The 26,841-nt window shown below is 45.7% G+C and overlaps 1 protein-coding gene and 1 pseudogene across 1 annotated transcript; both read right to left on the bottom strand.

Annotated features, from left to right (window-relative positions):
- Window positions 1-350: 350 nt before the first annotated feature.
- LOC136465115 (receptor like protein 22-like) lies at window positions 351-13,281 on the bottom strand. Its single transcript, XM_066463978.1, has 4 exons — window positions 13,234-13,281; window positions 12,839-12,978; window positions 8,596-10,184; window positions 351-2,614 (listed from the first exon to the last, which is right to left on the bottom strand). The coding sequence occupies exons 1-4, from the start codon at window positions 13,279-13,281 to the stop codon at window positions 705-707; spliced, it is 3,687 nt and encodes a 1,228-aa protein (XP_066320075.1). The 3' UTR covers window positions 351-704.
- Window positions 13,282-13,769: 488 nt separating this feature from the next.
- On the bottom strand, window positions 13,770-15,106 carry LOC136465114 (receptor-like protein 9DC3; annotated as a pseudogene).
- Between the last annotated feature and the right edge of the window lie 11,735 nt (window positions 15,107-26,841).

The following is a 26,841-nucleotide window of genomic DNA, read 5'->3' as shown; positions in this document are numbered from 1 at the left end:
AGAAGAAAGGAAAACATGCGCCTTCATCCAGGAGCAGGATCCCCTGGGGAATCCTGCTGGGGTTTTGCAGTATGTCATGCTTCCCACGGAACCCACTTCTATCTTGCAAGCCATTGCAATTCTACTAGTAGCATGCTTTTTTTTTTGTTTTGGAAAGTACTAGCTAGTAGCATAATCTTGACTGACATTCACAGATGATATAGCGTACTCTCTTCTGGGTGTCACCACAAGCCTAATGACACACCCGGGATACTTCCTCATCAATCCTAATTATATATACCTCTTGTTACCGTATTTGGTGAGTGGTATGCAGGCCCAATCTGCCATCGATGTAAAGGAACATGGGAAAGGAAACACATGCATTTAGTTTATAATAGGTTTGATTTAGAGCAAAAGTCACTGACAAAGTAGCAGTTTCTTGGACATTGACAAAATGTGTACTTGTCATCTACATGACACCACTTTGATGAGCAATGATCACTGATAACATATAGTAACAAGACCAGCAAGTACTAGTAAGCCAAGGTGCCAAACAAACCTAGGTTCCACAAGATTACATACACAAAACAACTAACACTTATCTTGATGTGCTAAGGATAGCCTAAACCATACTGTATAATTAGGTACCGTAGAATATGCAGTACCACCAAGTTGTTTGTGCATGACATATTGCACCTCCTTTATAGCAATCAGGCACCTTCAAGTCAACATAGAATCCTGAAAATATGGAACCACCTGCTGATCCAATAATCCAGTTTCAATAGAATAGCTGCTGCAAATCCCACTCCAAAGCCCACACCAACAAAGAGAAACAAAACAACATCAACACCATGAGAGGAGTTTTTCAGATGTGTTTCACTTGGAATATCCGAAGGGCCACATTTTTTGGATAGAGGGGGTCCACAGAGTCCTGCATTGCCATCAAATGAACTCTCTTGGAACGTGTCGAATTGACGTGATTGTGGTATCCTTCCATCCAATTGATTATTGCTCAAATTCAAGGTGCTAAGGAAGGTGAGATCAGTTAACTCTTGCGGAATCTCACCTGATAGCATGTTGGAAGACAGGTCCAGGGACTCCAGAGCAGTTATGCTACCAAGTTGGGGTGGAATTTGTCCAGTGAAGGCATTATGAGACATGTTTAGTACATGCAGTGAAAGCAGATTTCCAATCGAAGTAGGAATATTTCCTTCCAGTGCATTGTCTGATATGTCTATTGCAGTTAAGGTAGTTAAGATCCTTTCAAAGCTCATGGTGAACCCTTTGTATGATATTGTGATAGAGTCTTGGTAAAGGCCCGGTATGTTTGGATGATATATGATATCTTCACTGTCTTGGTAAAGTGCCGCTATTGGATGATATATGATATCTCCACTATTGTTATCCTGCCTCATTGATTTCAAATTTTCAAACCATTGCGGATGCAATTTTCCAGAGAAATTGTTTGAGGCCAGATCAATGATTTGCAAGCTTGAGAAGTGTCCTCCTCTGTATTTTTCATCTTCAAGATGACCTATTGAACCATGGAACTTGTTCGATCTCAAGATAAGGACACGAAGATTCAAAAGGCCCCCTAGCCAGGATGGAAAAGTGTCTGTAATTTGATTCCTTCCGAGGTCAAGAACCTCTAAGTCAGTGCATTTAGAGAGTGTCCTTGGAAGCTGACCTTCAATCTTATTGCCATTCAAATTTATTGTCTCGATAGGACATCCAATTGAAATATTGGAAGGTAGCATCCCTTTGAATTGATTCTCCCTCAAATTTATTATGCTCAGACTATTTTCCATCAAGCATCGTGGTAATAGTCCATTAAAGTTGTTATACGATAAGTCAAGGACTTCCAAAAGTGGATGGCAAATTGAACGTGGCAAATAACCACTTATATTATTGTGTGACAACATAAGATACTGAGTGGAGCTAAGGTATAACGTGAAGTTTGGAAGAAGGGAAGAGAAACTATTATTTGAATAATCCAATATTTCAGCTGATGAGTATGGCATAGGAATCAACCCCTGAAGCCTGTTGGAGCTAAGATTGAAACTATAATAGAAGGTGTTACTGAATGGGATAACATATGAATTGAGTTCCATACCAGTGAACATGTTGTCTGCAAGACTTATCCACATGGGGTCATAATTCCATCTCTCCCATATCCAACTTGGTATATCCCCGATGATTTTATTACTTGAAAGGTCTAGAAAAATCATGTGCTTGGCATGCATTATTAACTTTGGTATTTTTATCATATTGCAACTAGCAAGACCTAGCTTCACAAGCTGATAGGGATTGGTGGATAAAGAATTATTAATACCTTCCCCTTCTATTACAGTCAGCTTATTGTATGATAGAAATAAAGAAGTGAGGTTCTTCCCCCATAGTGACGCAAGATCCACTGAGCCCATTAAGTTGTTGCCCTCAATATTGAGATTCTTCAAATTTGGGAGTACCCACAATGACTGGGGGATTTGCCCTGTCAGATTATTCATTTCCAAGTATACATTCTTCAAGCATGAAGATGCAGCATCGAATTCATTTATGGGACCAGAAAGTTGGTTTTCTGAAAGATCTAAGTAGCCTAGAGCTGGAAGAGTGAAAAGAGATGTTGGGATTTCTCCTGCACAAAGAAAATAAATTTAGTTACAATGTGGATTTCTAAATACTTTTTACAGGTATATACCTAAATAAATCTATAACTAAGTTATACATGATCCAATGAGTATGAAATTTTTACTACAGTTCAAGCATACAATAATTAGCCCAACATAAAAATTTCACCATAATTGGATTATAGAAACTGCAGCTATGAATTAATTATAGAAAAGCATAGATCCAAAGCTATAACAAAAAAAAATTTGTACTAAAGCATATCATATTATATGTTTACTGTGTAGATCTACTCATGTGGAGTCCAACAAAATTGGAATTTTTCCATTTTATGATTTTTCTGTATTTTACTATGATTTTTTCTAAGATTCGACCGAAATAAATAAAAAAGAAAAAGACAAAACCGTCTTTGAAAACCGCTTATAACGGGTCAGGGATGTAAAACGAACGGTTTTAAAAGTTCACGGAGGTGGTTTACCTAGTTTTAGAGCATCTCCGAGAGTTGCCTAAATCCATTCCTAATCCTTGGTTTTTAGCAAAATGAGAAAAAACCTCTCTCCAACAACTCCTAATCCATCCTCCTAATCTTTTAGAACTTGGGAAAAGTCACCCCGTTCCATGTAAAGTTACGCGCTTCCGAGTCACGCGTATCTTCTCTCACCCAACGTGTTTGTCGCCCAATCTAAAGGTGGAAGGGCTTGGAAAGAATAAAGAGTAGGAAAAGGTTCCAGATACAAATGTACAAGAGAGAAAGAATATATAAAAGTGGTTATGATAATTTAGAAATAGTATAGGATTCCTGATGTAAAATTATCTTCTATATTTTAGGAGTGGATTATTAGAAACTCTTGGAGATGGCCTTCTTTATTCTTTTTAATACTTTTTTAGGAGTTGTAAAACTCCATGTTTTTAGGAAGAAAATATTAGGTACTCTTGGAGAATGTGGATTTTTTCCCTTCGAAAAAAACATGAGGATAATGAAGGAGACCAACACTGAACTATGGGCCGAGATTTCCCGCCTTTAATTTTCCTTTTTTCTTCTTCTAATATTTCAATTAATTATTAATCATTTAAATGTTTTATGTATTTTATAGACCAAAGGCTAAGATTTATTTAAAATATTAGCTCCTATGAGGTATTGGGAATATATTCGGTATATTTTTTATTTGATTTTCAAAATATTAGCGCACTGTAGCATTTCTTTTGTATTTAGTAATAATTGTCCAATCGTTGACTAATTAGGCTCAAAACGTTCGTCTCGCAAAGTACAACCAAACTGTGTAATTAGTTTTTGATTTCGTCAACATTTAGTACTCCATACACGTATCGCAAGTTTGATGTGACAGGGAATCTTTTTTTGCATAGTGCCAAAGTTTGGGTTCTGGGATTCTGGGTAACTAAACACCCCCCTAATGGAGACCACGAAATTGACGCGCAGCTGCTCGGCCTCACTGCCGGATAAACAGCACCACCTGCACGAGTAAGCAGCACCACCAACCGACATTGCCACCCCTGAAGGTTGCAGCATCACCATGCTTCTCCGGCTTCTTATAAGATCCGGCCACCAACACGCAGATCTAGCCTCCAACGCCACACCATCCAGATCCACATCACCATGCCAAGCCTCATCGGTTGGCCGAGTCATCGACCACCGCGCTCACCATGTGTTGCTGGCCAACTCGCGCACAACCCGCTGGCTGCCGCGCTGCCGCGTCTAGAGCTCGCAAGCAAGGCACGGGCACGCCGCCCGCGCGGCCTCCGTGCCAATGAGCCAGGCGCCGCCGGCCGCCACTTGGGGCAACTTCCACGCCACCCGCACGATCTCTGCGTCGCCACCCATGCGGGTTCTGTGGCTCGAGCTCCACCGCTGCTGCCCAGGCCGATATTGCCGGAATCAAGCTCCAACCCACCGGATATGGCCGCCCCTCGCAGATCCGGCCGGGGGAAAAGTGGATCCACCCGCCGGAGCCAAAAGAGCCGCCACCACTGTCACTGGAGCTTGCTTGGACCTCAACTTTGCGGGAGGAAAAAGCACGAGCCTCTGGGGACCCGACCCGCTTGGGCGGCAGCGAGGCAGGGGAGGGGGGGGGGGGGGGTGATGTGGGCACCAGCGCTGGGGATTGAGGGCTAGTTTGGATGCCAAAATTTTTGGCAAAACACTACTGTAGCGTTTTCGTTATTATTTGGTAATTAGTGTTCAATCTAATTAGGTTTAAAAGATTCGTCTCGTATATTTCGTCTAAACTGTGTAATTAGTTTTATTTTTTATTTATATTTAATACTTCATGCATGCCTTCAAAGATTCGATGTGACGAGGAATCTTGAAAAATTTGGTATTTTGGGGTGCAACTAAACAGGGTGTGAGGTTTCCGCCCCAAGGAGGAGCGATGCGGGGGCCAGTTTGTCCTAATTCGGTTTCTAGGTTGAAAAATTGAACTGGCCTAATAAATTAACTGCATGGTTATTTGCATCACAGAAGGAATCATTTTGGACCAACCCCCAAAAAATTATGCAATAGCTATACCATAACCCCTTGAATCCCTTCCACTTTGCAATCACCGTAGCACATAATGCATTGCCCCTCCAAGGAGATACTATGCTTGCATAAGGAATTACATTCTACGCAAAACAATGAATGATGCACATTGAAATTTAGTCCTAGTTTATCCTTTCACACTCAAACCTATTCGGTATATTTTTTATTTGATTTTCAAAATGATACTGACCGATGTTTCTGATTTGGGTTTTTAAAGATCTGGAACCATTCGACGTATATATTAGTAAAAAGAGGAAAATTGATCATGTTTATAAAAGAAACCGGGCCTGGAAATCGTCCAACAAAGGACCTCAGCATCACCATGCTTCTCCGGCTTCTTATAAGATCCGGCCACCAACACGCAGATCTGTGGCCTCCAACGCCACGCCATCCAGATCCACGTCACCATGCCAAGCCTCATCGGTTGGCCGAGTCATCGACCACCGCGCTCACCATGTGTTGCTGGCCAACTCGCGCACAACCCGCTTGCTGCTGCGCTGCCGCGTCTAGAGCTCGCAAGCAAGGCACGGGCACGCCGCCCGCGCGGCCTCCGTGCCAATGAGCCAGGCGCCGCCGGCCGCCACTTGGGGCAACTTCCACGCCACCCGCACGATCTCTGCGTCGCCACCCATGCGGGTTCTGTGGCTCGAGCTCCACCGCTGCTGCCCAGGCCGATATTGCCGGAATCAAGCTCCAACCCACCGGATATGGCCGCCCCTCGCAGATCCGGCCGGGGGAAAAGTGGATCCACCCGCCGGAGCCAAAAGAGCCGCCACCACTGTCACTGGAGCTTGCTTGGACCTCAACTTTGCGGGAGGAAAAAGCACGAGCCTCTGGGGACCCGACCCGCTTGGGCGGCAGCGAGGCAGGGGAGGGGGGGGGGGGGGTGATGTGGGCACCAGCGCTGGGGATTGAGGGCTAGTTTGGATGCCAAAATTTTTGGCAAAACACTACTGTAGCGTTTTCGTTATTATTTGGTAATTAGTGTTCAATCTAATTAGGTTTAAAAGATTCGTCTCGTATATTTCGTCTAAACTGTGTAATTAGTTTTATTTTTTATTTATATTTAATACTTCATGCATGCCTTCAAAGATTCGATGTGACGAGGAATCTTGAAAAATTTGGTATTTTGGGGTGCAACTAAACAGGGTGTGAGGTTTCCGCCCCAAGGAGGAGCGATGCGGGGGCCAGTTTGTCCTAATTCGGTTTCTAGGTTGAAAAATTGAACTGGCCTAATAAATTAACTGCATGGTTATTTGCATCACAGAAGGAATCATTTTGGACCAACCCCCAAAAAATTATGCAATAGCTATACCATAACCCCTTGAATCCCTTCCACTTTGCAATCACCGTAGCACATAATGCATTGCCCCTCCAAGGAGATACTATGCTTGCATAAGGAATTACATTCTACGCAAAACAATGAATGATGCACATTGAAATTTAGTCCTAGTTTATCCTTTCACACTCAAACCTATTCGGTATATTTTTTATTTGATTTTCAAAATGATACTGACCGATGTTTCTGATTTGGGTTTTTAAAGATCTGGAACCATTCGACGTATATATTAGTAAAAAGAGGAAAATTGATCATGTTTATAAAAGAAACCGGGCCTGGAAATCGTCCAACAAAGGACCTCAGCATCACCATGCTTCTCCGGCTTCTTATAAGATCCGGCCACCAACACGCAGATCTGTGGCCTCCAACGCCACGCCATCCAGATCCACGTCACCATGCCAAGCCTCATCGGTTGGCCGAGTCATCGACCACCGCGCTCACCATGTGTTGCTGGCCAACTCGCGCACAACCCGCTTGCTGCTGCGCTGCCGCGTCTAGAGCTCGCAAGCAAGGCACGGGCACGCCGCCCGCGCGGCCTCCGTGCCAATGAGCCAGGCGCCGCCGGCCGCCACTTGGGGCAACTTCCACGCCACCCGCACGATCTCTGCGTCGCCACCCATGCGGGTTCTGTGGCTCGAGCTCCACCGCTGCTGCCCAGGCCGATATTGCCGGAATCAAGCTCCAACCCACCGGATATGGCCGCCCCTCGCAGATCCGGCCGGGGGAAAAGTGGATCCACCCGCCGGAGCCAAAAGAGCCGCCACCACTGTCACTGGAGCTTGCTTGGACCTCAACTTTGCGGGAGGAAAAAGCACGAGCCTCTGGGGACCCGACCCGCTTGGGCGGCAGCGAGGCAGGGGGGGGGTGATGTGGGCACCAGCGCTGGGGATTGAGGGCTAGTTTGGATGCCAAAATTTTTGGCAAAACACTACTGTAGCGTTTTCGTTATTATTTGGTAATTAGTGTTCAATCTAATTAGGTTTAAAAGATTCGTCTCGTATATTTCGTCTAAACTGTGTAATTAGTTTTATTTTTTATTTATATTTAATACTTCATGCATGCCTTCAAAGATTCGATGTGACGAGGAATCTTGAAAAATTTGGTATTTTGGGGTGCAACTAAACAGGGTGTGAGGTTTCCGCCCCAAGGAGGAGCGATGCGGGGGCCAGTTTGTCCTAATTCGGTTTCTAGGTTGAAAAATTGAACTGGCCTAATAAATTAACTGCATGGTTATTTGCATCACAGAAGGAATCATTTTGGACCAACCCCCCAAAAATTATGCAATAGCTATACCATAACCCCTTGAATCCCTTCCACTTTGCAATCACCGTACGTAGCACATAATGCATTGCCCCTCCAAGGAGATACTATGCTTGCATAAGGAATTAGTACATTCTACGCAAAACAATGAATGATGCACATTGAACGGGCTGTTAGTCCTAGTTTATCCTTTCACACTCAAACCTATTCAATATAAATTTCATAAGGTTTTAAACAACCAAATTTCTACATCAATGCACTGGCTCTATTACTGTAGTTCATTACAAGATCAGAAGAATCAGTATAGGAAACACAAACAAAAAGAGCAATTTAGGAGTTCCAAATAGTACGGAGTGAGCTTATAGAGCATCTCCAAGAGTTTGCTATCTCAACTTGGCATCCATATAATTTTGGCAAAACAAAAAAAATAGCCTCCAACAATTTAGCAAAACAACTTAGCATCAATAGCAACTTGGCAAATCTTCCCTCCGCGCGCGCAAATATACGCGCGCGTATACGGCTTGGCATCCGGGGCTCTTCGTTTCTTAGCGGGGCTCTTCGTTCGCTTAGCGGGGCTCTTCGTTCGCTTAGCGGGCCTCTTCGTTTTGTTAACGGTTTTTTTTATTTTACCAAGTCAAAAATGCCAAACTCTTGAAGATATATTATTTTTTTACTTGGCATATAATTTTGGGAGTTGGCAAATCACAAGTAAAATTTGACAAACTCTTGGAGATGCTCTTATTTACAAAAACTAGGTGTAAATGAGCGAGTGAGCTAACCGTACCGCTGAGATGATTTCCTTCAAGCCGCAGCTCAGTCAACTGAGTCAAATTAGCAATTGTACTTGGTATTCTACCGCTGAGATGATTTCCTTCAAGCTGCAGCTCAGTCAACTGAGTCAAATTAGCAATTGTACTTGGTATTCTACCACTGAAATAATTTCCTCCAAGCTGCAGCTCAGTCAGTTGAGTCAAATTAGCAATTGTACTTGGTATTGTGCCAGAAAGACCCATAGAAGGTAGTACTAGTGATTCCAGCTTCTTCAGTGCGCCAACTTCATGTGGTATTGGGCCTATTGGCCGAGAACTCCAACAATTCAGGATGTGCAATCTTTCCAAGTTAGTCATATTCCCAATAGCAGATGGAATAGCAAAGAAGCCATCATCGCACTCGATTTTGAGAAATTTTAGGTTTATAATATTGGTAATTGATGATAATGTTTGTGTTGTGAGGTTGCTCTCAGAAATGACTAAACTTGTTAAGTTTTTGAGATTTCCAATGGATGAAGGTATTGTCATGGAGAAGTCGCAGTAGTCGAACTCCAAGCTTCTCAGGTTCTTGATGCCTCCAAACCAAGAAAAGAGTGACTCCAATTGTCTTGGTGAATATAGTCCTATCACGGTCAATCTGCGCAAGGATGCAAGCATACCAAATGAAGAACGGAAATTTGTGGAAATTATTTCTCCATCGATAACCAATTCTGTCAATGCCTTGAAATTGCTACAATTGCTTGATTTATCATAGGAAAAGTTGGTCGAGTCTATCCATAGTGTTTCTAAAGAAGCTGCATTAGAAAAGTTTGGTAGGTGGCCTGAGAGATCTGGATTCCCGGACAAGTCGAGTACCCTTAGATTTTTTGATAGAAATGTTCCTCGAGGAAACCACCCTTGAAGATTAATACCAGATAGTTGGAGCACTCTTAAATTGGGAAAATTCATGAGAAACTCAGGAAATGGACCGGGGGTGATATCATAATTGCCGCTGAGGTTGATCACGACTAGAGACTTCAACCTTGAGAGAGAGCTGATATCACCTTGGAGGTCACAGTACCCCAAGCTAAGAACCCGCAGATGTGGCACAGATTTAGCTAGAGCTTTGAAGCAACCTTGTGCAGACGAATTTATACTCACACCATCAAGGTAAAGCTCTCTCAAATTGCTTAGATTCGCCACTATGTTGTGGAAATAGGGTACTGAGAGGTCATACCCATACCCATCAGCTGCGACGGAGATGGCATCGATATCGTAGTCATCATCTTCCGCGTCTTCAATATCAATAGAACGATCGGAAATATCCAAGGAGACAAGGTTTGTGAGTTTGCTAATGCCAATAGGTACCTGACCGCTGATTACTGAAGTGGAGAGGTTGAGGTGGGTAAGCGAACTGAGTCTCTCGAAACCAACTGATGGGATGTCGTCGTAGCCCCTAAAATTGTTCATGCTCAGGTCGAGCATCCTGAGGGAGGTGAGATTAAACAGCACGGGGTGAATTCCATCACTGTTCAATCGAAACCCACTGAGGTCGAGAGCTGTGACGACATGATGGCCTGAGGAGGAGTTGCTGCAGCCGACGCCCTCCCAGAGACAGCAGTCCTTGCCAGGTTTCCACGACGGAAGAGTGGTGGTGGACTCCAAGTCATAGGGGAACCTTCCGTTTGGGTGGAAGCTGAAAGACTGCTTGAGTGTAAGCAGAGTGTTTGCCTGATCTGGACGGCATAGCCAAGGAGCAGAGTGGTGGCGAGTGAGGTTGGCATGCCCGTGATGATGGACACCGGAGGCGGAGGCGGCATGTGTGTGGAAGTGGAGGAGCTGTACGAGACAGAGCAGCAATGGCGTCCAACCAATGCAACTGGAAGCCATTTTTGCATGCTAGGCTACTGTCTGGCTGGTAACACAAGGATGGCATATTTGCATTTGTAATTGAAGTTGATAGTCTTGTTCAAGTTTCCAAGTCATCGTCGGTCATCGCACGCGCATTACACCCACAATGGCATGCTGCACATTCATGTGCGTGGTGGATCGTGAACTGAAAGCACTCCACTAGTGTATTACTTTCTCTTTGTTTAATTTCACTCAGTGGAAACAGTTGAATGACCACATTAACATTAATCATCACTCCATGCACGGCCCCTTTCCTTTTCTTCATAAGGTCCTAATCGGCGGCTAGTTTCGGGCACCGAGTCAAAGTCTTGTTTTCTCTTTTCATACACAGAGGAACTATCATATCTGTTGCCTTTTCCCTCTTCTAAATTCACAATAATACTCCGTAGTTGTCTCAACGCCTCTGATGTTTTTTTCAAAAAGCTTATGGCGTTTGAGACGGGCTTACACCTAATAATGGTGCCAGACCTAATTTTGACCGACTATTCCCTAACTTGACATACTTAGCTCAGAAGCTGCAAATCTATATCTATATGTATACATATACATGTATATCTATACTTTCTATGTTTAAGTCTTTATTTAAGAGCAAACTTTTTTTTTTATTCCCTCTCACTCTCTCCCCCTGTCCGTTCACAACTCTTCGTCGCCGCTTACTCTTCTTGTTTTGAGTTTGGAGCTACAAAACCTACATCGATGCCACACCTCTCATGCCATGACCTGGCTACTCGAGCCTGTTCGTGTAACCATGTTGCGGCACACATGCCAAACTAGACCAGAGCACCTCCCTTCTGATCATCAAGGTCACATAAGCCAACTAGTGACAGATTAACCCTAGTTTCTTAAAACCACACTGTAGAAGCAAAATAAGCAAGGTCTGAAACAAAAGACAAGCACACTGTAGAAGCTAACCACAAGCTGAAAATAAAAATAAAAAAACTTTTCTGTACTAAAAACAAGCTGCAAACAAAGAGGAACCAAATGCACTACTACTGGCTGACGACGTACTACAGAGCAAAAACTCGAAAGACATTCAGACAGACATACTGCTACAGCAAAAACAAGAACAAACTGAGGTGAACTAAGTACGTGGCTACGTGCTCGAATTGGCTTACAGACAGATATACTATGAGGAGCTGTACAGGTTGGTCAGAGACACTGACTGTACAGTAGCTGACTGTTGGGAAGAAGGGGAGTGGCAGATAGAATTTAGAAAAGCCCTCTCCCTGAGAGAGTTTGAGTTGTGGAAGGAGCTGTTGGAGGACTTGGATGAGGTTAACTTGGAAAGGCATTCTACTGATAGTGTGATATGGGCCTTGGAGAAGAAGGGCTAATTCTCTACGAAATCCCTGTATAGATTTTTGTCTGATGGGGGGGTTGCAAGTAGGGTGGTTGGAATCATTTGGAAATGTAAGGTTCCCTTGAAAATCATTTTTTTTTGTGGCAATTTTTTAACAACAAACTTCAGGTGGCCCATAGCTTGGCCAAAAGGGGGTGGAACGGCAGTGACAGATGCTGTCTTTGTGGGGAGCTGGAATCAGTGAATCATATCTTTTTTGGGTGTTTAATGGCTAAACTAATTTGGGGTATTGCTAAGGAGGTGTTTCACCTTGTTACATATCCAAGATCGGTGGATCATTTTTCTGGGGTGTGGTTACAGGGCAAGGGGCTGTTACCTGTTAAACTTCTTATGTTTGTTTTTGCAGGTTTTAGTTGGGCTATTTGGACTACTAGAAACAAGATGGCAATTGAGAAGAGGTCTGCAAGGGCGCCAACTGATGTGGTATATGTTGCTTTGACTTTACTGCAGAAATGGAGTATTCTGCTAAAGGAGGTAGACGGGGAGCGAATTCTGAGTGTGAAGGAGGAGGTGCTCCAATGGATGAAGTCTTTCAAGCCTAGCGTGGTGGAGCTGTCGGACATCGGAGAAAATTAGGGCCTCTGTAGCTTGGCTTTATGTTCCCTGTTTTGTTATCCTTGCTTTGAACTGCTTAGTGTTTGCCGAGGCTGTTATATGTTTGTATCAACTTAAACTGGTAACCCCAGTCTTGTATCAAACATGGTGCTTTCTTATAAGCAGAGGTCAAACTCTTTTTTAAAAACAAGTACGTGCTCGAATTAACAGAAACATGCGACACTATTGCAAGAAGAACATCATAACACAGGTTCAGAACTGTACTGATAATTAATAGGAATACGGAGAAGCTTTGAGCCTTTGAACTAACTGAAAAGCAGAGAGAGCAGCTAATTCAGACAACTACTGAAACATAACACAGATCCTATGTCAAAAGGAGCGAAAGAGCTGCTGACCAAAAAGATGTATGCAATGATTACTTAAACGATTTACCAGTGTATCTTGAAAAGGACTTGTCACAAATCTGAGAAAATAGATAGGCTGAGATTCTGCACTTACTCCGAAGCCATTGTCGATCTGCTTACCTGCTGTTCTTGCACAGACTAACTTGCAGAACAAATAAAACTGAGAGCAGAGCAAAGAAATAGAGCAGCAGAACTGGTGAATGCTGAGAAACTAAAAGAAGTGCAGGTCTGAAATAACGATACAGAACTGCTGCTGCACGCTGAATGCATTTCAGAAAAGATACAGGAGTGCAGGGAAAAAACTGCGTACCTCCAGAACTCAACAGAATTGAGCCAATCTCAAAGCAAAGAAACAAGGATTTAAATGCAGCTTCGACTCGTTTCACCAAGATCCATCGGCAAGGTTAAAGCTTTTTTGCGAAAAACTCAAATCTCGGGAAAAACCTAGAAGGGGAGAAATTTGGGGGAAATTCAAAATCTGAGGTGCTCGTGAGAGGAATGGATCAATTGATCACCAAGAGGTCTTCCTCCTTGCCGGCGCCATTGCGCGTCACGGCGCCCATCGCGGAACGCGCACGCTCCTGGCCGGCCACACAGCGCACCTCCTTGATCGCCACACACATGCACACGCGCACGCTCCTGCATGGCCGCATCTTCCTCACCACTACCTGTCTGCGCCACTCGCTGCTCCCGCCGCCGATCCCCAAAACCATCTCCTTCCCCCGATTAGTCCAACCCACAGATCGGCGGTGGTAGGGACATACCTTTTCCATTTGAAATGCATGTGTGCAAAAAAAAAGGTCTAATTCTCATCTCGAGAATGCCACTGTGATGAATAATTCTGATCACTGGTAACATATTTAATACCAGAAAGTAGTAGTAAGCAAAAATACCAACAATTACAAGATTCCACAAGATTACATACACACAAGAACTAACACTTTATCTTTATGTGCTAAGGATAACGTAACTGTATGAGCAGCAACCTCTTTTATATCATCCCTTTTTGGTAAATCAAAGTTGCAAACAACTGGTCGGCTTCAGGCCAAGGTCATAGAATCCTTATAATATGCAACCACCTCCACATCCAATCTTGCTTCATTAGAATAGCTACTGCAAATCCCACTCCGAATCCCATACCAACAAAGAGAAACAAAACAATGTCAAAGGAGTTTTGTGGATGCTCTTCAGTCTGAGTATTTGTCGGAGTGCCACATGGCTTGGATAGAGGGGGTCCACAGAGTCCGACATTGCCATCAAATGAGCTATTCTGGAATGTCGTGAATTGATGCGATTGTGGTATCTGACCTACCAACTGGTTGTTGCTCAGGTTCAAGATGCTAAGGAAGGTGAGATCTGTCAACTCTTGCGGGATCTCACCTGATAGCATGTTTGAAGATAGGCCGAGAGACTCCAAAGCAGCGATGCTACCAAGTTGGGGAGGAATTTCTTCACTGAGGGCATTGTGAGACAAGTTCAGTACATGTAGAGAACAAAGATTTCCAATTGACACAGGAATTCTACCTTCCAAAGCATTATCTGATATGTCTATTGCTGTTAAGGTAGTTAAGATCCTTTCAAATGTCACCATAGACCCTTTATATGATATTGTGACAGAGTCATGGTAAAATCCACTTGTTAGGATTCCATGGCCTATGATTTGTCCTGTATTGTTATACTTCTTCATTGGTTTCAAATTTTCAAACCAATGTGGATGCAACTCACCAGAAAAATTGTTTGAGGCTAGGTCAATTATTTGCAAACTTGCGAATTGATCTCCCGATTTCTCATCTTCAAGAGAACCTATTGAACCATGGAACTGATTGGATCTCAAGACAAGGACACGAAGATTCAAAAGGCCCCCTAGCCAAGATGGAAATGTATCCGCAATTTTATTCCTTCCAAGGTCAAGAAGCCCCAAGTCGGTGCAGTGAGTGCTTTTGGAAGGTGACCTTCAATCTTATTGCCATGCAATTCTATTGTCTGGACAGAACATGCACTTGAAATATTGGAGGGTAACATCCCTTTGAATTGATTCTCCCCCAAATTTATTATTCTCAAAACTCCATTTTCCATCCGGCATGATGGTACCGGTCCAGTAAAATTGTTATATGACAGATCAAGGATTTCCATGGTTGAATCACAAATTGAATGTGGTAAATGACCACTTATATTATTGTTTGACAACCTAAGATAACTAGTGTTGCTAAGTTATAATGTGAAGCTTTGAAGAAGGGAAGAGAATGTATTATTTGAATAGTCCAAGAGTTTAGTTGACGACTGCGGCATAGGAACTTGCCCCTCAAACCTATTGTAACTAAGATCCAAAATAGCTAAGGTATCATTGAACGGGATAACAGATGAATTGAGTCCCATGCCAGTGAACATATCCTTTTTGGTACATCTCCACTTATTTTATTACTTGAAAGGTCTAGATACTTCACGAGGTTAAGACACATCAATAAGTTTGGTATTTTTGCTATATTGCAACTAGCAAGTTCTAGGTGCACGAGCTGAGATAGGTAGGTAGATGAAGAGTTACTACCTTCCCCTTCCATTACAGTTAGCTTATTGTGTGAAAGAAATAAATAAGTGAGGTTTTCTAACCTCCATAGTGAGTCAAGATCCACTAATCCCATCAAGTTGTTCCTAGAAATATGAAGTCGTATAAAATTTGGGAGTACCAGCAAATGACCGGGGTATTGTCACACCCGATTTTAAGGACAAAATCGAATGTAGAATCATACGTGTGCCCAGAAATAAATCACACACATTTGACGACAAATTAACAATAGTATCAAGAGACAATGCTTTATATAGAGACAAGATATTTTTCAGAGTAGCGGAAATACACATTCTAATCTTCAAGTGAAGCCTCCAGAGCCACAGTTACAGTTGACTGGGGGTAACATACGCTCAACACTCCTAAAAAACTTTAACCAAGATCCATCTTCTGTTACCCATCCAGGATTTTTTTTTCCAAAAGTTGAATATAAAGCAAGCGTAAGTACATATCGTACTCAGTAATATAACATGGGGTTCAAGAGGCTCAAAAGGTTGGCACTAGTTTACTGTGATTAGCTTTTAGTGAGTCATAATTTTAGCAATTGAGTAGCAACACGTTTAGCAACCCCCTCGGTTAATCACATGAAACTGATAACATGAATAATGAGATAGCATTTAAAAAACATCAGCGATTATTTGTTATTATTCAATAAGGAGTCCAGGGCCGCTCTTAACCGCGAGCACGGCTATTATAACAGTTTTACACTCTGTAGAGGTTGTACATCTTTACCCTTGAGCCGTGATTTTCCCTTTCGCCCGAGAGGATCAGCGTCTTGAACGACTTCCAGGAAGGTCGGCAGGGTTCACTATGAAACCTTTCAAAGGTTTCCCTAATAAGTTAGTAGCCGTTAGGTTTCCGTGGCATGTAGATATAGAGCCCCCCTTTCGACATGGCACACACATAGGAACACAGACCGCACTATACCCATCGTGTCAAACCCTTTTGCGCCTTTCTGTAACCACTAGCAAGCAAGAAAAGATCCTCGTACTTGACTAAAGCCAGAGCCATATAAAACTCATGATTGTAATGTAAGTCTCGGGTGATCACTTACAGATAAGTTCTTAGGGAGGACAAGAGCATCATGTATAAAGCCAAATGCTCTCACCCTTTATTCTTGTTGCTAAAAAGCATCTTTTATTTTTTGTTGCATATTCCATTAGACAAGTTACAGTCCATGATCATAATTAATTGAGCACTAGCATCAGTTGCCCATATGCAAATAATTCCCAAGGTGACAAGGAACCAGGATATCAAATAGCTAGGAGAATTCCGTACGTGTATCAAGGTAGACACATGCATATGATTAAAAAGTTATTAAGGTGAATATGACAACAAGGATGATCCCATGCTATACTTGCCTTAAACTTGCTTTTCACCCAAAGCAACTTGCTTAGAGAATCTTCAAACTTCATCTTCCATATTGTAACTTCTGGCACTCAGCTTCTGGTCCCCAACGCTTACGTACGGTTCTCGTTCTACTCGTAGCAAGCACCACACATAGGCAAACATACAAGCAAGAAATAAAAGCAACTAAGAACACCACACCACACAAGAGGAAGCAATGTACTCCCTCCATTCCAAATTATAAGTCGCTTTGACTTTTTTGGTTCATCCATTTTGCTATGCATATCTAGCAAAATGGATGTACCAAAAAAATCAAAGCGACTTATAATTTGGTACGGTGGGAGTACTAAAAGAGAACTAGTTCTACGGTGTGGGGGGTACGACCCCGGATACCCACGGTAGACCACATGGGCTGCGGCCCCAGGGGCGGCCCAGCCCACAAGATGAAGCCTTGCGGGGCACGACTCTGCTCGGCGCCTCCCGCAAGACACCGGGAAGATATCTTGAAGACATTATGAGATCTGTTAGGATACGTATGATCCCAAAATTCCTGTAACCTGGTATTACTTTTCGGTTATCTCTCAGATCTAACCGACTTGTAACCCTACCCCCCGGACTATATAAGGTGGGCAGGGACCCCCTCCAAACACACGCAATATCATACGATAGCCAATACAAACCAACAGACCACAGGAGTAGGGTATTACGTCATACTAACGGCCTGAACCTGTCTAACTTGTGTGTCTATGTTGCCTTCTTATTCTTGATTACACGCCTCTCTGCCGATCAATCTACCTTCGTGGGATACCCCTCGAAGGACTACCGATGATATTCTGTCGATAGTTGACGCGCCAGGTAGGGGTGTGCGTGCTGTTTCTATATCGAACAAGATGGTACGTTCCGCAGGCTCTTTGTCCCTCCCGCAGCCCGGCTAGATCTTCACGGTCGGATAGATCTCATGGATCATCAACGCTGACGGAGTCGGAGAGCTCATCGAGCCGGTGCAGATCGATTCTACGCTGATCACCCCAATACCTGCGACTGCAGATCTGATCTCAGAACTGCCTTCGAGGTCACCTTCATCAATAACTCGCCACCCGCTTCCTCGCTACCAGAGGAGGCAGATCAACAATGATGATCTGATCGCATCCATCAATCAGGCTGGTCTGAAGCTCGCCGATTGCCTCTCCATTGCCGAATCAGCTCTGGACACTTTGGTTCAGCGCTGACCACCCTCCGATCTAGATCTGTCGGAGGCTGCTCGGGAAACTCTAGGGGTTACGGCCCTACCCTTTGGGTTCACCAACGTCGCCGCCACTTACCAAGATGCCCTAAGGGGCAAATTCGCCGACTAGGTTGGAGCTGTCCATCTTCTCGCCGACCAGATCGCCGACTAGCCTCTACCGGCCGTCAACATGCTACATGTCGGCCGATGCCCTAGAGCATCCCTCCAAACCATCCTGGAGGAGAATCCAGACTCCGAGTCCTAGGGCTCTATGGAGACCGTCGCCGAAACCACCACCGAACTACTTCCCATCCCTCCTTTCCGTGGTGGCACAATCTTCAACATCAGCATCGACAGCCCCCTCAGAACGGTGAAACAGAGGAGGAATGAGCTGCTCGCGAGAATCGGAACGTCAACCGTGCGCAGCGCGGAGCAAATGAGGTTGCCCTTGCGATGGCCGAGTAGCAGCTTGACTCGCAAGGAAGGCCACTCCAACCCAATCTCGACGACGAGTTTGTTCGCGTTGACGGCCACGACGTCTACAAGACCCCAAGCGCTAATCTGGCAGTGGCTGCCAACGAGCTTGCCCGGCTCCCGCTGACACCCGAGGTCACCAAGGTCGCTGCCATGCTTAAAGTGGCGCACTGTCAGGTCAATGAGATCCACTAGGATCAGAGACCTTCATACTCCACAACCTTGTTTCGCCGATCAGCTGCCCAAGTCGCTTCACCGACCAGCACTGCGACGACAGGCAACCCCTCCAGGGCAGAGCTAGGGGGAACCGCATTGAACATCACCGCCAACATGACCAGGAGGTCGACTAGGACGTCGGAGTGCACCTCAACAATCTTTGAGATGCACGACGACGTATCGATGAACGCCGCTTCGGTCACTATGAAGAAGAAGTACGCCACCGCTAGGAGTACGAGCAAGAGTACGGTAACCTGGACTCAGCTCTCGAGCCGCTCCACGCCGGCAATGCTGTAGACGATGGCATCGACAACCCCAAAGGGCCCCCAGCATTCACAAGGGTGCTCCGAACACTTCAGTGGCCCCATGGTTTTAAAATCACTGGGGTCGAGCCCTATGAAGGAAGGATAAACCCGACACAGTGGCTACAGGCTTACGGCACTATTGTCCGCACTGCCGGAGGAGACACCAGTGTCATGATGAACTATCTTCATGTCATGCTCACGCCAACCGCCATGAACTGGTTCACAAGCCTTGCCCTGGATTCCATTGGATCCTAGGAAGAGCTAAAAAAAGTCTTCACCGACAATTATATGGCTACATGTACTCGACCGGGCACCAAGCATGATCTCAACCGCATCAACCAGAAGCCATCCGAGCTCCTCCGTAGCTACATCAGATGCTTTTTCGAGATGAGGAATTCTATTCCCAACATCACAGAAGTTGAGGTCATCACCACCTTCATTCGAGGACTCCATCACCGTGAGCTTCGCTCCAAGTTCAACCGCAAGCCACCCACAGGGATTGGTGAGATGATCACGATCGCCAACCAGTACATCGATGCCGAGGAAGCCGAGGTGCGCTTCAACGAGGATGCGGGCACTCATCGCCCAACATGCCACTACGACGACCGCCCTGACGACCAATGCCACAATGACCACAGTTACCATCATGACAGTGGCTGTGATCGGCCAGAAGGACCCAAGTCTAGTCAAAATCGCTGCCACCGGCCAGACCACATCGTCGCCGCCGTTAATGAAACTCGTGCCAAGTGCAACTACGACGAGCAATATAAGAAGATCCTCAACGGCCCATGCCCTCTCCACAAGAACGCCAAGCATAAGATGAAGGATTGTCTCAGTTTGGCTAAGGAGTTCTAGGACAAAAAGCTAGACGACGACACCAACGACGGAGCCAGAGGCCGCCGACCACCTGGGGGCAATAACAATGCCTTCTAGGACCACGACAAGGTGGTCACCACCATCTTCGGGGGCCTCGCTTCCACCAAGAGCAGAAGAGAACGGAAGCTCGCCATCACTACGGAAGATGTCACCGCCAACCCTAGCTATCGCCCATGGTCCGAGGTCCAAATCACCTTCGGCAGGGCCGACCAGTGGGCGAACATCCCCTACATAGGGCGTTTCCCCCTCATCCTCGACGCAACCGTCCAGAAAGTGCTTTTTAGAAAAGTGCTCGTCGACGGTGGGAGCGCTCTGAATCTCCTCTTCGCCGGAGCCCTAAAGGAGTTGGGCCTCAGGATAACAGATCTCGCACCCTTAGATTCCTCCTTCTAGGGTGCGGTACCTGGCAGGGCATCAAAACCGCTTGGAGAGATCACCCTACCAGTACAGTTCGGCAAGGCAAGCAACTACTGTGTTGAGCACATCAACTTCTACGTCGCCAACTTCAACACCACCTACCACGCCATACTTGGTCGGCCAGTGAAAGGATCAGGATGCCCAAGAGGGGGGGGGTGAATTGGGTTAATTACAAGTTTCTTTGGAATAATTAAATCCTATGGTTAGCCCAATTAACCCCTTGTGCCTAGAAAGTGTTCCTAGTTGTTCTACCGCACAAAAGACTTGCAACCTAAGTTCCAAACCTACTCTAGCATGACAATTCTATGAATGTAAGAACAAGAATTGAATTGCTCAAAGTAAATAGAGAGGGAGGAACACGGCGATGTTTTGCCGAGGTATCAGAGAGTCGCCACTCCCCACTAGTCCTCGTTGGAGCACCCACGCAAGGGTGTAGCTCCCCCTTGATCCGTGCAAGGATCAAGTGCTCTCTATGGGTTGATTCTTTGACACTCCGTCGTGGTGAATCACCCACAACTGCTCACAACTTGAGTTGGGTCATCCACAAGCTCTCTGGATGATCACCAAGCTCCCAATCACCACCAAGCCATCTAGGTGATGGCAATCACCAAGAGTAACAAGCACGAACTCTCACTTGACCACACAAGCCTAATGAGAAGGGTGGATGCACACTTTGCTACTCTTGATCTCACAAATGAGGGCTCTCTTTAGGATTATCAAATCTCAATCATCTCACTAGGACCTTGCTCTTCTTGGCAATCTCTAAGGTGTTTCTCAGCTGTTGGAATGAGCAAAAGTACCCCCACACATGAGTGGAGGTGGTATTTATAACATGGGCTTAAAAACGAACCGTTATGTGCCTTGCGGGGTGATCGGACGCTCCGGTCAGTACACCCCGAACTCCAGTGTTTGCAGTGTGACCGGACGCTGGCTAGTGTCCGGTCAGCACTGACCGGATGCATCTAGTCATGATTTTCCCTCTCTGGAACCTTACTGGAGTCGACCGGATGCTGGCCCTCAGCGTCTGGTCACTTCACCTCTCAGCGTCCGGTCACGCCAGACGATTTCACCTTGGTCAAATGAAGTGACCGGACTCTGAGCCAGCGTCCGGTCACACCGGAGCCAACGTCCGGTCAGTGTTTGACCCTCCATTCACTTCCAACTCTCGATCATATCTGAATGAAGTTTGCTCCATTGGATCTAAGGGCTATTTTGGAGCTACCTAGTGCTAGATTTAGCAAGTGTGCACCACACCTAACTCACTAGACTCACCTAGATCAAGCTACCCGTCCATACCCCCTTAATAGTATGGCTAAAGGAAAAACAAAGTCCTAAACTACTCTAAATGTCTCGCCAACTCTAGTCGACACTTAGAACTAGTCCATCCTTAACCTTGTCGTCCATCCTTTGAAAACCGAAACGATTTCCATCGTAGGGGCATGACCACCATGATTGCCCAATCGATCTCCATTACCATGACCTAACTTAATTGCCTCTGCAAAACACACGTTAGTCATAGTAATCTTGTATTGTCATTAATCACCGAAACCCAACTAGGGGCCTAGATGCTTTCAATCTCCTCCTTTTTGGTGATTGATGACAATACCACCTCGAGTATGTGAAAGAGATGAGGTTTTTAACATGCTTGGATCATATAAGTTTTTGCCGATAAGAACAAAAGTGTTAGGCAAGCTTATATGGACCAAGCCAACATGATGTACTCAAAAGATATGAAATAAGCATGAGTACAAGTAATAAAGCTCATTTGAATCAGAGTAAAACACGGAAGCAAAGTCAAATGAGCATAACACAAGTGATATGACATATAAATAAATCAAAGTAGAGAGCACATATGTCATATATCACGATCACGTAGATATCACTATCACATAAATATAGTTTTAATGCATAAGAGTAAACACACGACGAATGCATAATAGTGTATCACACATAAAACTCCAAATGTAATAGATAGGCTAATATAATAACTAAGCTCCCCTAAATATGTTGCCCCCCCTAAGACTAGCATACTCGAACCCTCTCCCCCTTTGGCATCAAACGCCAAAACCTAAGGGTCGGTCGGTGGGGCTACAGCGGATGAGCTGGGCGCTGAGGTACGAGGAGCGAGCTGAAACTACGTGCCATCATCATCTGATCCTGAACTCTGAGCTATCTAGCCCTCTATAGCAGGAAGCGATGCAGTAGCAGTCTGGGTCGGATTAGGGACTGGAGCTGCTGTAGGCTGTGCTGGTATAACTGAAGCAGCTGGCTCTGATGATGCCACTGACAAAGGGAGCGTCTCTTTAGTCCCGGTAATAGGTGCAACAATGGAAGGACCTGGGACATGTAGATATGGAGGAGTAGGCTTCCCTATCAACTCATTGAAGGAAGCACCAAGGCTCTTGAACACTGTGGTCTCTAGCACTAGCAGCGAGGACGTCTCAGCCGGTGTAAAGCCCATCTGAAAAGGTGTGAACTATGGGGCTAGCACCGGCAAAGCAAAATACTGGGACACCTGCTCTGTAGGTGAAGCAAACTATGCTGGTGGCTGTCCCTAACTCTAAAGTCCACTAGGCTGTAACGCTGGAGTCATAGAAGTAGTGGCGGTCTGACCAAGCTAGGGCAAAGGCTATGGCGGTGGAGCCCCAATAGCTGTCACAACATGCTGCATAAATCCAAGAAGCTGTTGCTGCATGAGGATCTGCTGCTACTGCATGGCTTGCTGCTGCTGCTGTAGAGCCTAAGTCTGCTGCTGAATAGCTAGCTGTTGTCTCTGAAACTCGTCCTACCGAGTCTAGAACTATGCAAATGTAGCAGCTGTCTCCTGAGCCTAGCGTGCCTGATCCTGCCTGATCTGCTTAAGTATGGCAAGAAGAGCGGGGTCTGTCTGCGATGCAGGTGGAGCTGAACTGGAGCTACCAGCCTCATGATCAAGTCGACATGCAGGCATATGAGGGATGTCACGGTAGTCCTCATCTAAGATGTCGCTGGGGTCGCTCTCGACCACTCCCTCCTGCTGAGCAAGCTGCTCCTCCTCGGTAGCTGCAATACCCCTGATAATATCATCTTGCTAAGCTGCAGTCTCTGGCACCTCAGGACGATGGCGCGGCTGACTAGGTGCTATAGGTGTACTATGCCGAATCATCTAAGATAGGTTATAAGATGGGAACTCTGTGGTGGCACCATTGTACTTAGCAAGCATCTCAGGCGGCCTCACTATGACTGCTCTGTGGATAAGGAATGTGATCTAGTGAGCATAGGGTAGCTGCCTATGACCTCTGAAGCCCTCAACTATAGTGTCCTCTATCTCTAACAAAAGAAGATCCCAAATATCAAAGACTATCTGCTGCATCAGAGAGTTGATAAGCCACAACTGTGTGCGAGTCAAGCCCTCGTGATACCCCATCCTCGGTAGCAAAGTCCTCCTCATAATAGCCTCAAGCACACAAGTAGTAGGAGTAAGATCACCGAGGTTCCTATGTGACCCTTCACCGAAGGGCTCAGTGAAGCAGTGGCAAACCAAGTCTGTAGGGGGCACCATACCGCCATGAGGGCGTCTAGGAGGCGCTGTCTGTCCATAGCAAACCTCATATAACCTGACAGGCTACTCCTAAAGCCTGAGTATCTCCCTAACCCTGGTGCTTGTCAGCCTGTAATCTCTGCCTCTGAATGCAAAGTGAATAAAGTTATGGTGCGGGTCAATCCAGAGAGAAGCATAGAACTAACAAACCCAAGATGGAACATATAATCCGGTCCGTACAATCAAGTCTGTCAGCCCCGGTAGATATGCAAGGTAGGGGCAAATGTTCTCTCCAGCTGCTGCTACTATAGACTCAATGCTGTAGACTCTCTGAGATCTGAAAACTGCCCCACTGTTGAGATAGGCATTATAGAAATCTTCCTACAGAGGTGTGTAGAAACCCTCAGATGCACGCTCATCTCTCCTTGGAGGAAACCACACCTCAAACTCCACAAATCTCAGCTGCTGCACCTGCTTGGCTGTGGCGGCCCTCAAGTCCAAGTGTGTCATAGGAGGTGGACCCTATGGTCTAGGCGGTGGATGAGAACCCCTCTGCTATGTATCAGCCCTCGGTGTGGCTAGAGCACGGGTACGACCAGAGTGGCGAAGCTGTGGCAGAGGTGCCTGCTCTGTCTCCTCGGCCTACTGTCCCTCCTGAGTCTACTCTGCTGGCGGTGCCTGCTGTTGTGACTCCCCCTGAGGCTAACCCTCATCCAAGACAACTTGCCGTCCTGCAACCATGACAGTCCTAGGTGGACCACCAAGACAGCGCTTGAACTGCACTAGGACTTCTCTTGTAGCTGGTGGAAGCTGCTGATCTACAATGACTACTCCACTACGAGCACCTCCTCTCTTGGCATGCTCTGCAGCCTCTGCAAACGGCGACTGCTCTATCTGTCTCTGCATCTGGGTACTTTCGCTTCCTGGTTGCCAGCTTCTTTGTTGCCTTGCCTTTTGGATCTGTAGGCTGGCGAGGCGGGGGCCTCTGATCCTCATCACCAGGACCACCTCCGACATTCTTCACATGAGCCATCTGAAGGATCTAAGAAGAATCAACTGCCGCTAATAAGAAACAACTGCCTCTGACACTTTCGAGGCTTGGCCTCGATCCGTTCTCGTGAGCTTGGCCCCGAGTTAACTGACAACTGCCACAGCGACCTCAACGGCACCGACTCGCTGCATGATAGAATAGATAGGATATACAAATAATTTTAATTATGCATCTAGAGATACAAAATCCTAAGAAAGCAAGCAATTAGGTATGAAATTGAAATGTAGGGCTTGCTACCTGACGAACCGGCGATCCAAAGAAAAGAGAAGCGACACACGGGGAACCACCGAATCGGCTAGGGTTATGGTTCTAGCTCGACAAAGATCGGTGACTGAGCAATGCAATGAGAGCACTCAAGCTTGGCTACTATGAGGGTGGAGCTAGGGCACGAGCTCATTGGTGCTGGAACAGGGGCTCGACGGCGCTGGCGCTCGGGCAGGGCATGGCGGCGGCGTTAGGCAGGGCGCGGTGGTGTGGAGAGCACGGGCGCGGGCGTTGACAGAGCGAATGCGGCGGTGCGGGGAGCTATGGTGGTGCGGGCACCTAGGCGCAGCAGAGCTTGCTGCGCGGCGGATGGGGTTGCGGCAGTGCTAGCACGGGGAACAGTTGTTCGATGATGTCGGCGTGGCGTGGATGCGGAATATGGTTTAGGTTAACGCGCGCGGTGATTTATGGTGGCCCCAGTGGATCAGAAAAGGAAATGGGAAAAGAGTCCTAAAACCGCACGCATTCTACTGATCGGATGCTCCGGTGGTAGTGACCGGACGCTGCCACCCAGCGTCCGGTCGATTCCAGAGAGGTCCAAATCCCCTGGAATCATGATCGGACGCGTCCGGTGGACACCGACCAGATGCAGCCAGAGTCCGGTCACCTTGTCTTGCCGCCTTCATGATCTACCGGACGCTGAACCTCCATCTGACCGGATGCTGGGAAAACACTGTTTCAGCTTCTGGTCACTCCTTCTTGGCAGCTGTTCACCTCCTGTGAATTGACCGGACGCTGGACTTCAGAGTCCGGTGCAGCGTCCGGTCACTCCTTTTCCAGCAATTCTTCAAAGTTCTTCGTGCTGCTTGTTCCCAATCAAGTCCGAACTCAAATAAGATCCAAATAAACACCAATTGGGACTGATGTGAGTGACCTCTCTCAAACCCTCATGTTTTTCAAAAATATTTTGCCTTAGGCTATAATTCTTTTTAAGAAAATAGGCAAATAAGAGGGCAAATTAAGATAAACGATAAAACAACATTCATGCATATGCAATTCTTGTAAGTAAATCTAGTTGCTTGTCAAGTTTGATCCAAGGTTAAGCTTCCTCACACGCTTTTTGGTGGTTATCTTAACCATGTTAGACAAGTCCTATATGCATTACAAAATATTAAACGTGATGTATATTACAATACAATGCAAGGGACAACACAAGCTCATCTTTTAGTGAAGTTACTAAAATCAAGCACATTGAGCTCATTCCGCAATCTACAAAATGTAGCCTCATCTAGCGGTTTAGTGAAGATATCCGCCAATTGATCCTCGGTCCTTACACATTCTAGTGAAATATTATTCTTTGCAACATGATCTCTAAGAAAGTGATGGCGGATATCTATGTGCTTGGTGCGAGAGTGTTGAACCGGATTATTTGCAAGTTTTACCGCACTTTCATTGTCGCACAAAAGATGTACCTTTTCTAGAACTACACCATAGTCTAGCAAAGTTTGTTTCATGTAAAGTATTTGTGCACAACAAGCACCCGTGGCAATGTATTCCGCTTCAGCGGTGGACAAAGCCACACTATTTTGTTTCTTGGAGGACCAAGACATAAGTGATCTACCAAGCAAATGGCACCCTCCAAATGTGTTTTTTCTATCAACTTTGCATTCGGCATAATCCGAATCGGAATAGCCAATTAATTCAAATCTAGCTCCTTTGGGATACCAAAGGCCAATGCTTGGTGTGTGCTTAAGATACCTAAGGATTCTTTTTACAACAATTAAATGAGTTTCCTTAGGATTAGCTTGAAATCTAGCACACATACACACACTAAACATGATGTCGGGCCTAGATGCGGTTAAATATAACAAGCTACCAATCATAGAGTGGTAGAGAGTTTGATCAACCTTGTTACCTCCCTCATC

This window comes from Miscanthus floridulus, chromosome 7, assembly GCF_019320115.1.
Source record: "Miscanthus floridulus cultivar M001 chromosome 7, ASM1932011v1, whole genome shotgun sequence".
Taxonomy (NCBI): domain Eukaryota; kingdom Viridiplantae; phylum Streptophyta; class Magnoliopsida; order Poales; family Poaceae; genus Miscanthus; species Miscanthus floridulus.
This window is presented reverse-complemented; position numbering and strand designations above follow the sequence as displayed.

Bases quoted from the DNA above. Each gene is read 5' to 3' on its own strand.
- LOC136465115 (XM_066463978.1), bottom strand. From the start codon at position 13,281: ATGGGCGCCGTGACGCGCAATGGCGCCGGCAAGGAGGAAGACCTCTTG. The intron at 12,979-13,233 runs GTGATCAATTGA...AAATGCATTCAG, and splicing joins GCAAGGAGGAAGACCTCTTG to CGTGCAGCAGCAGTTCTGTA. The intron at 10,185-12,838 runs GTAAGCAGATCG...GCAGTCTTTCAG, and splicing joins AGTCTGTGCAAGAACAGCAG to CTTCCACCCAAACGGAAGGT.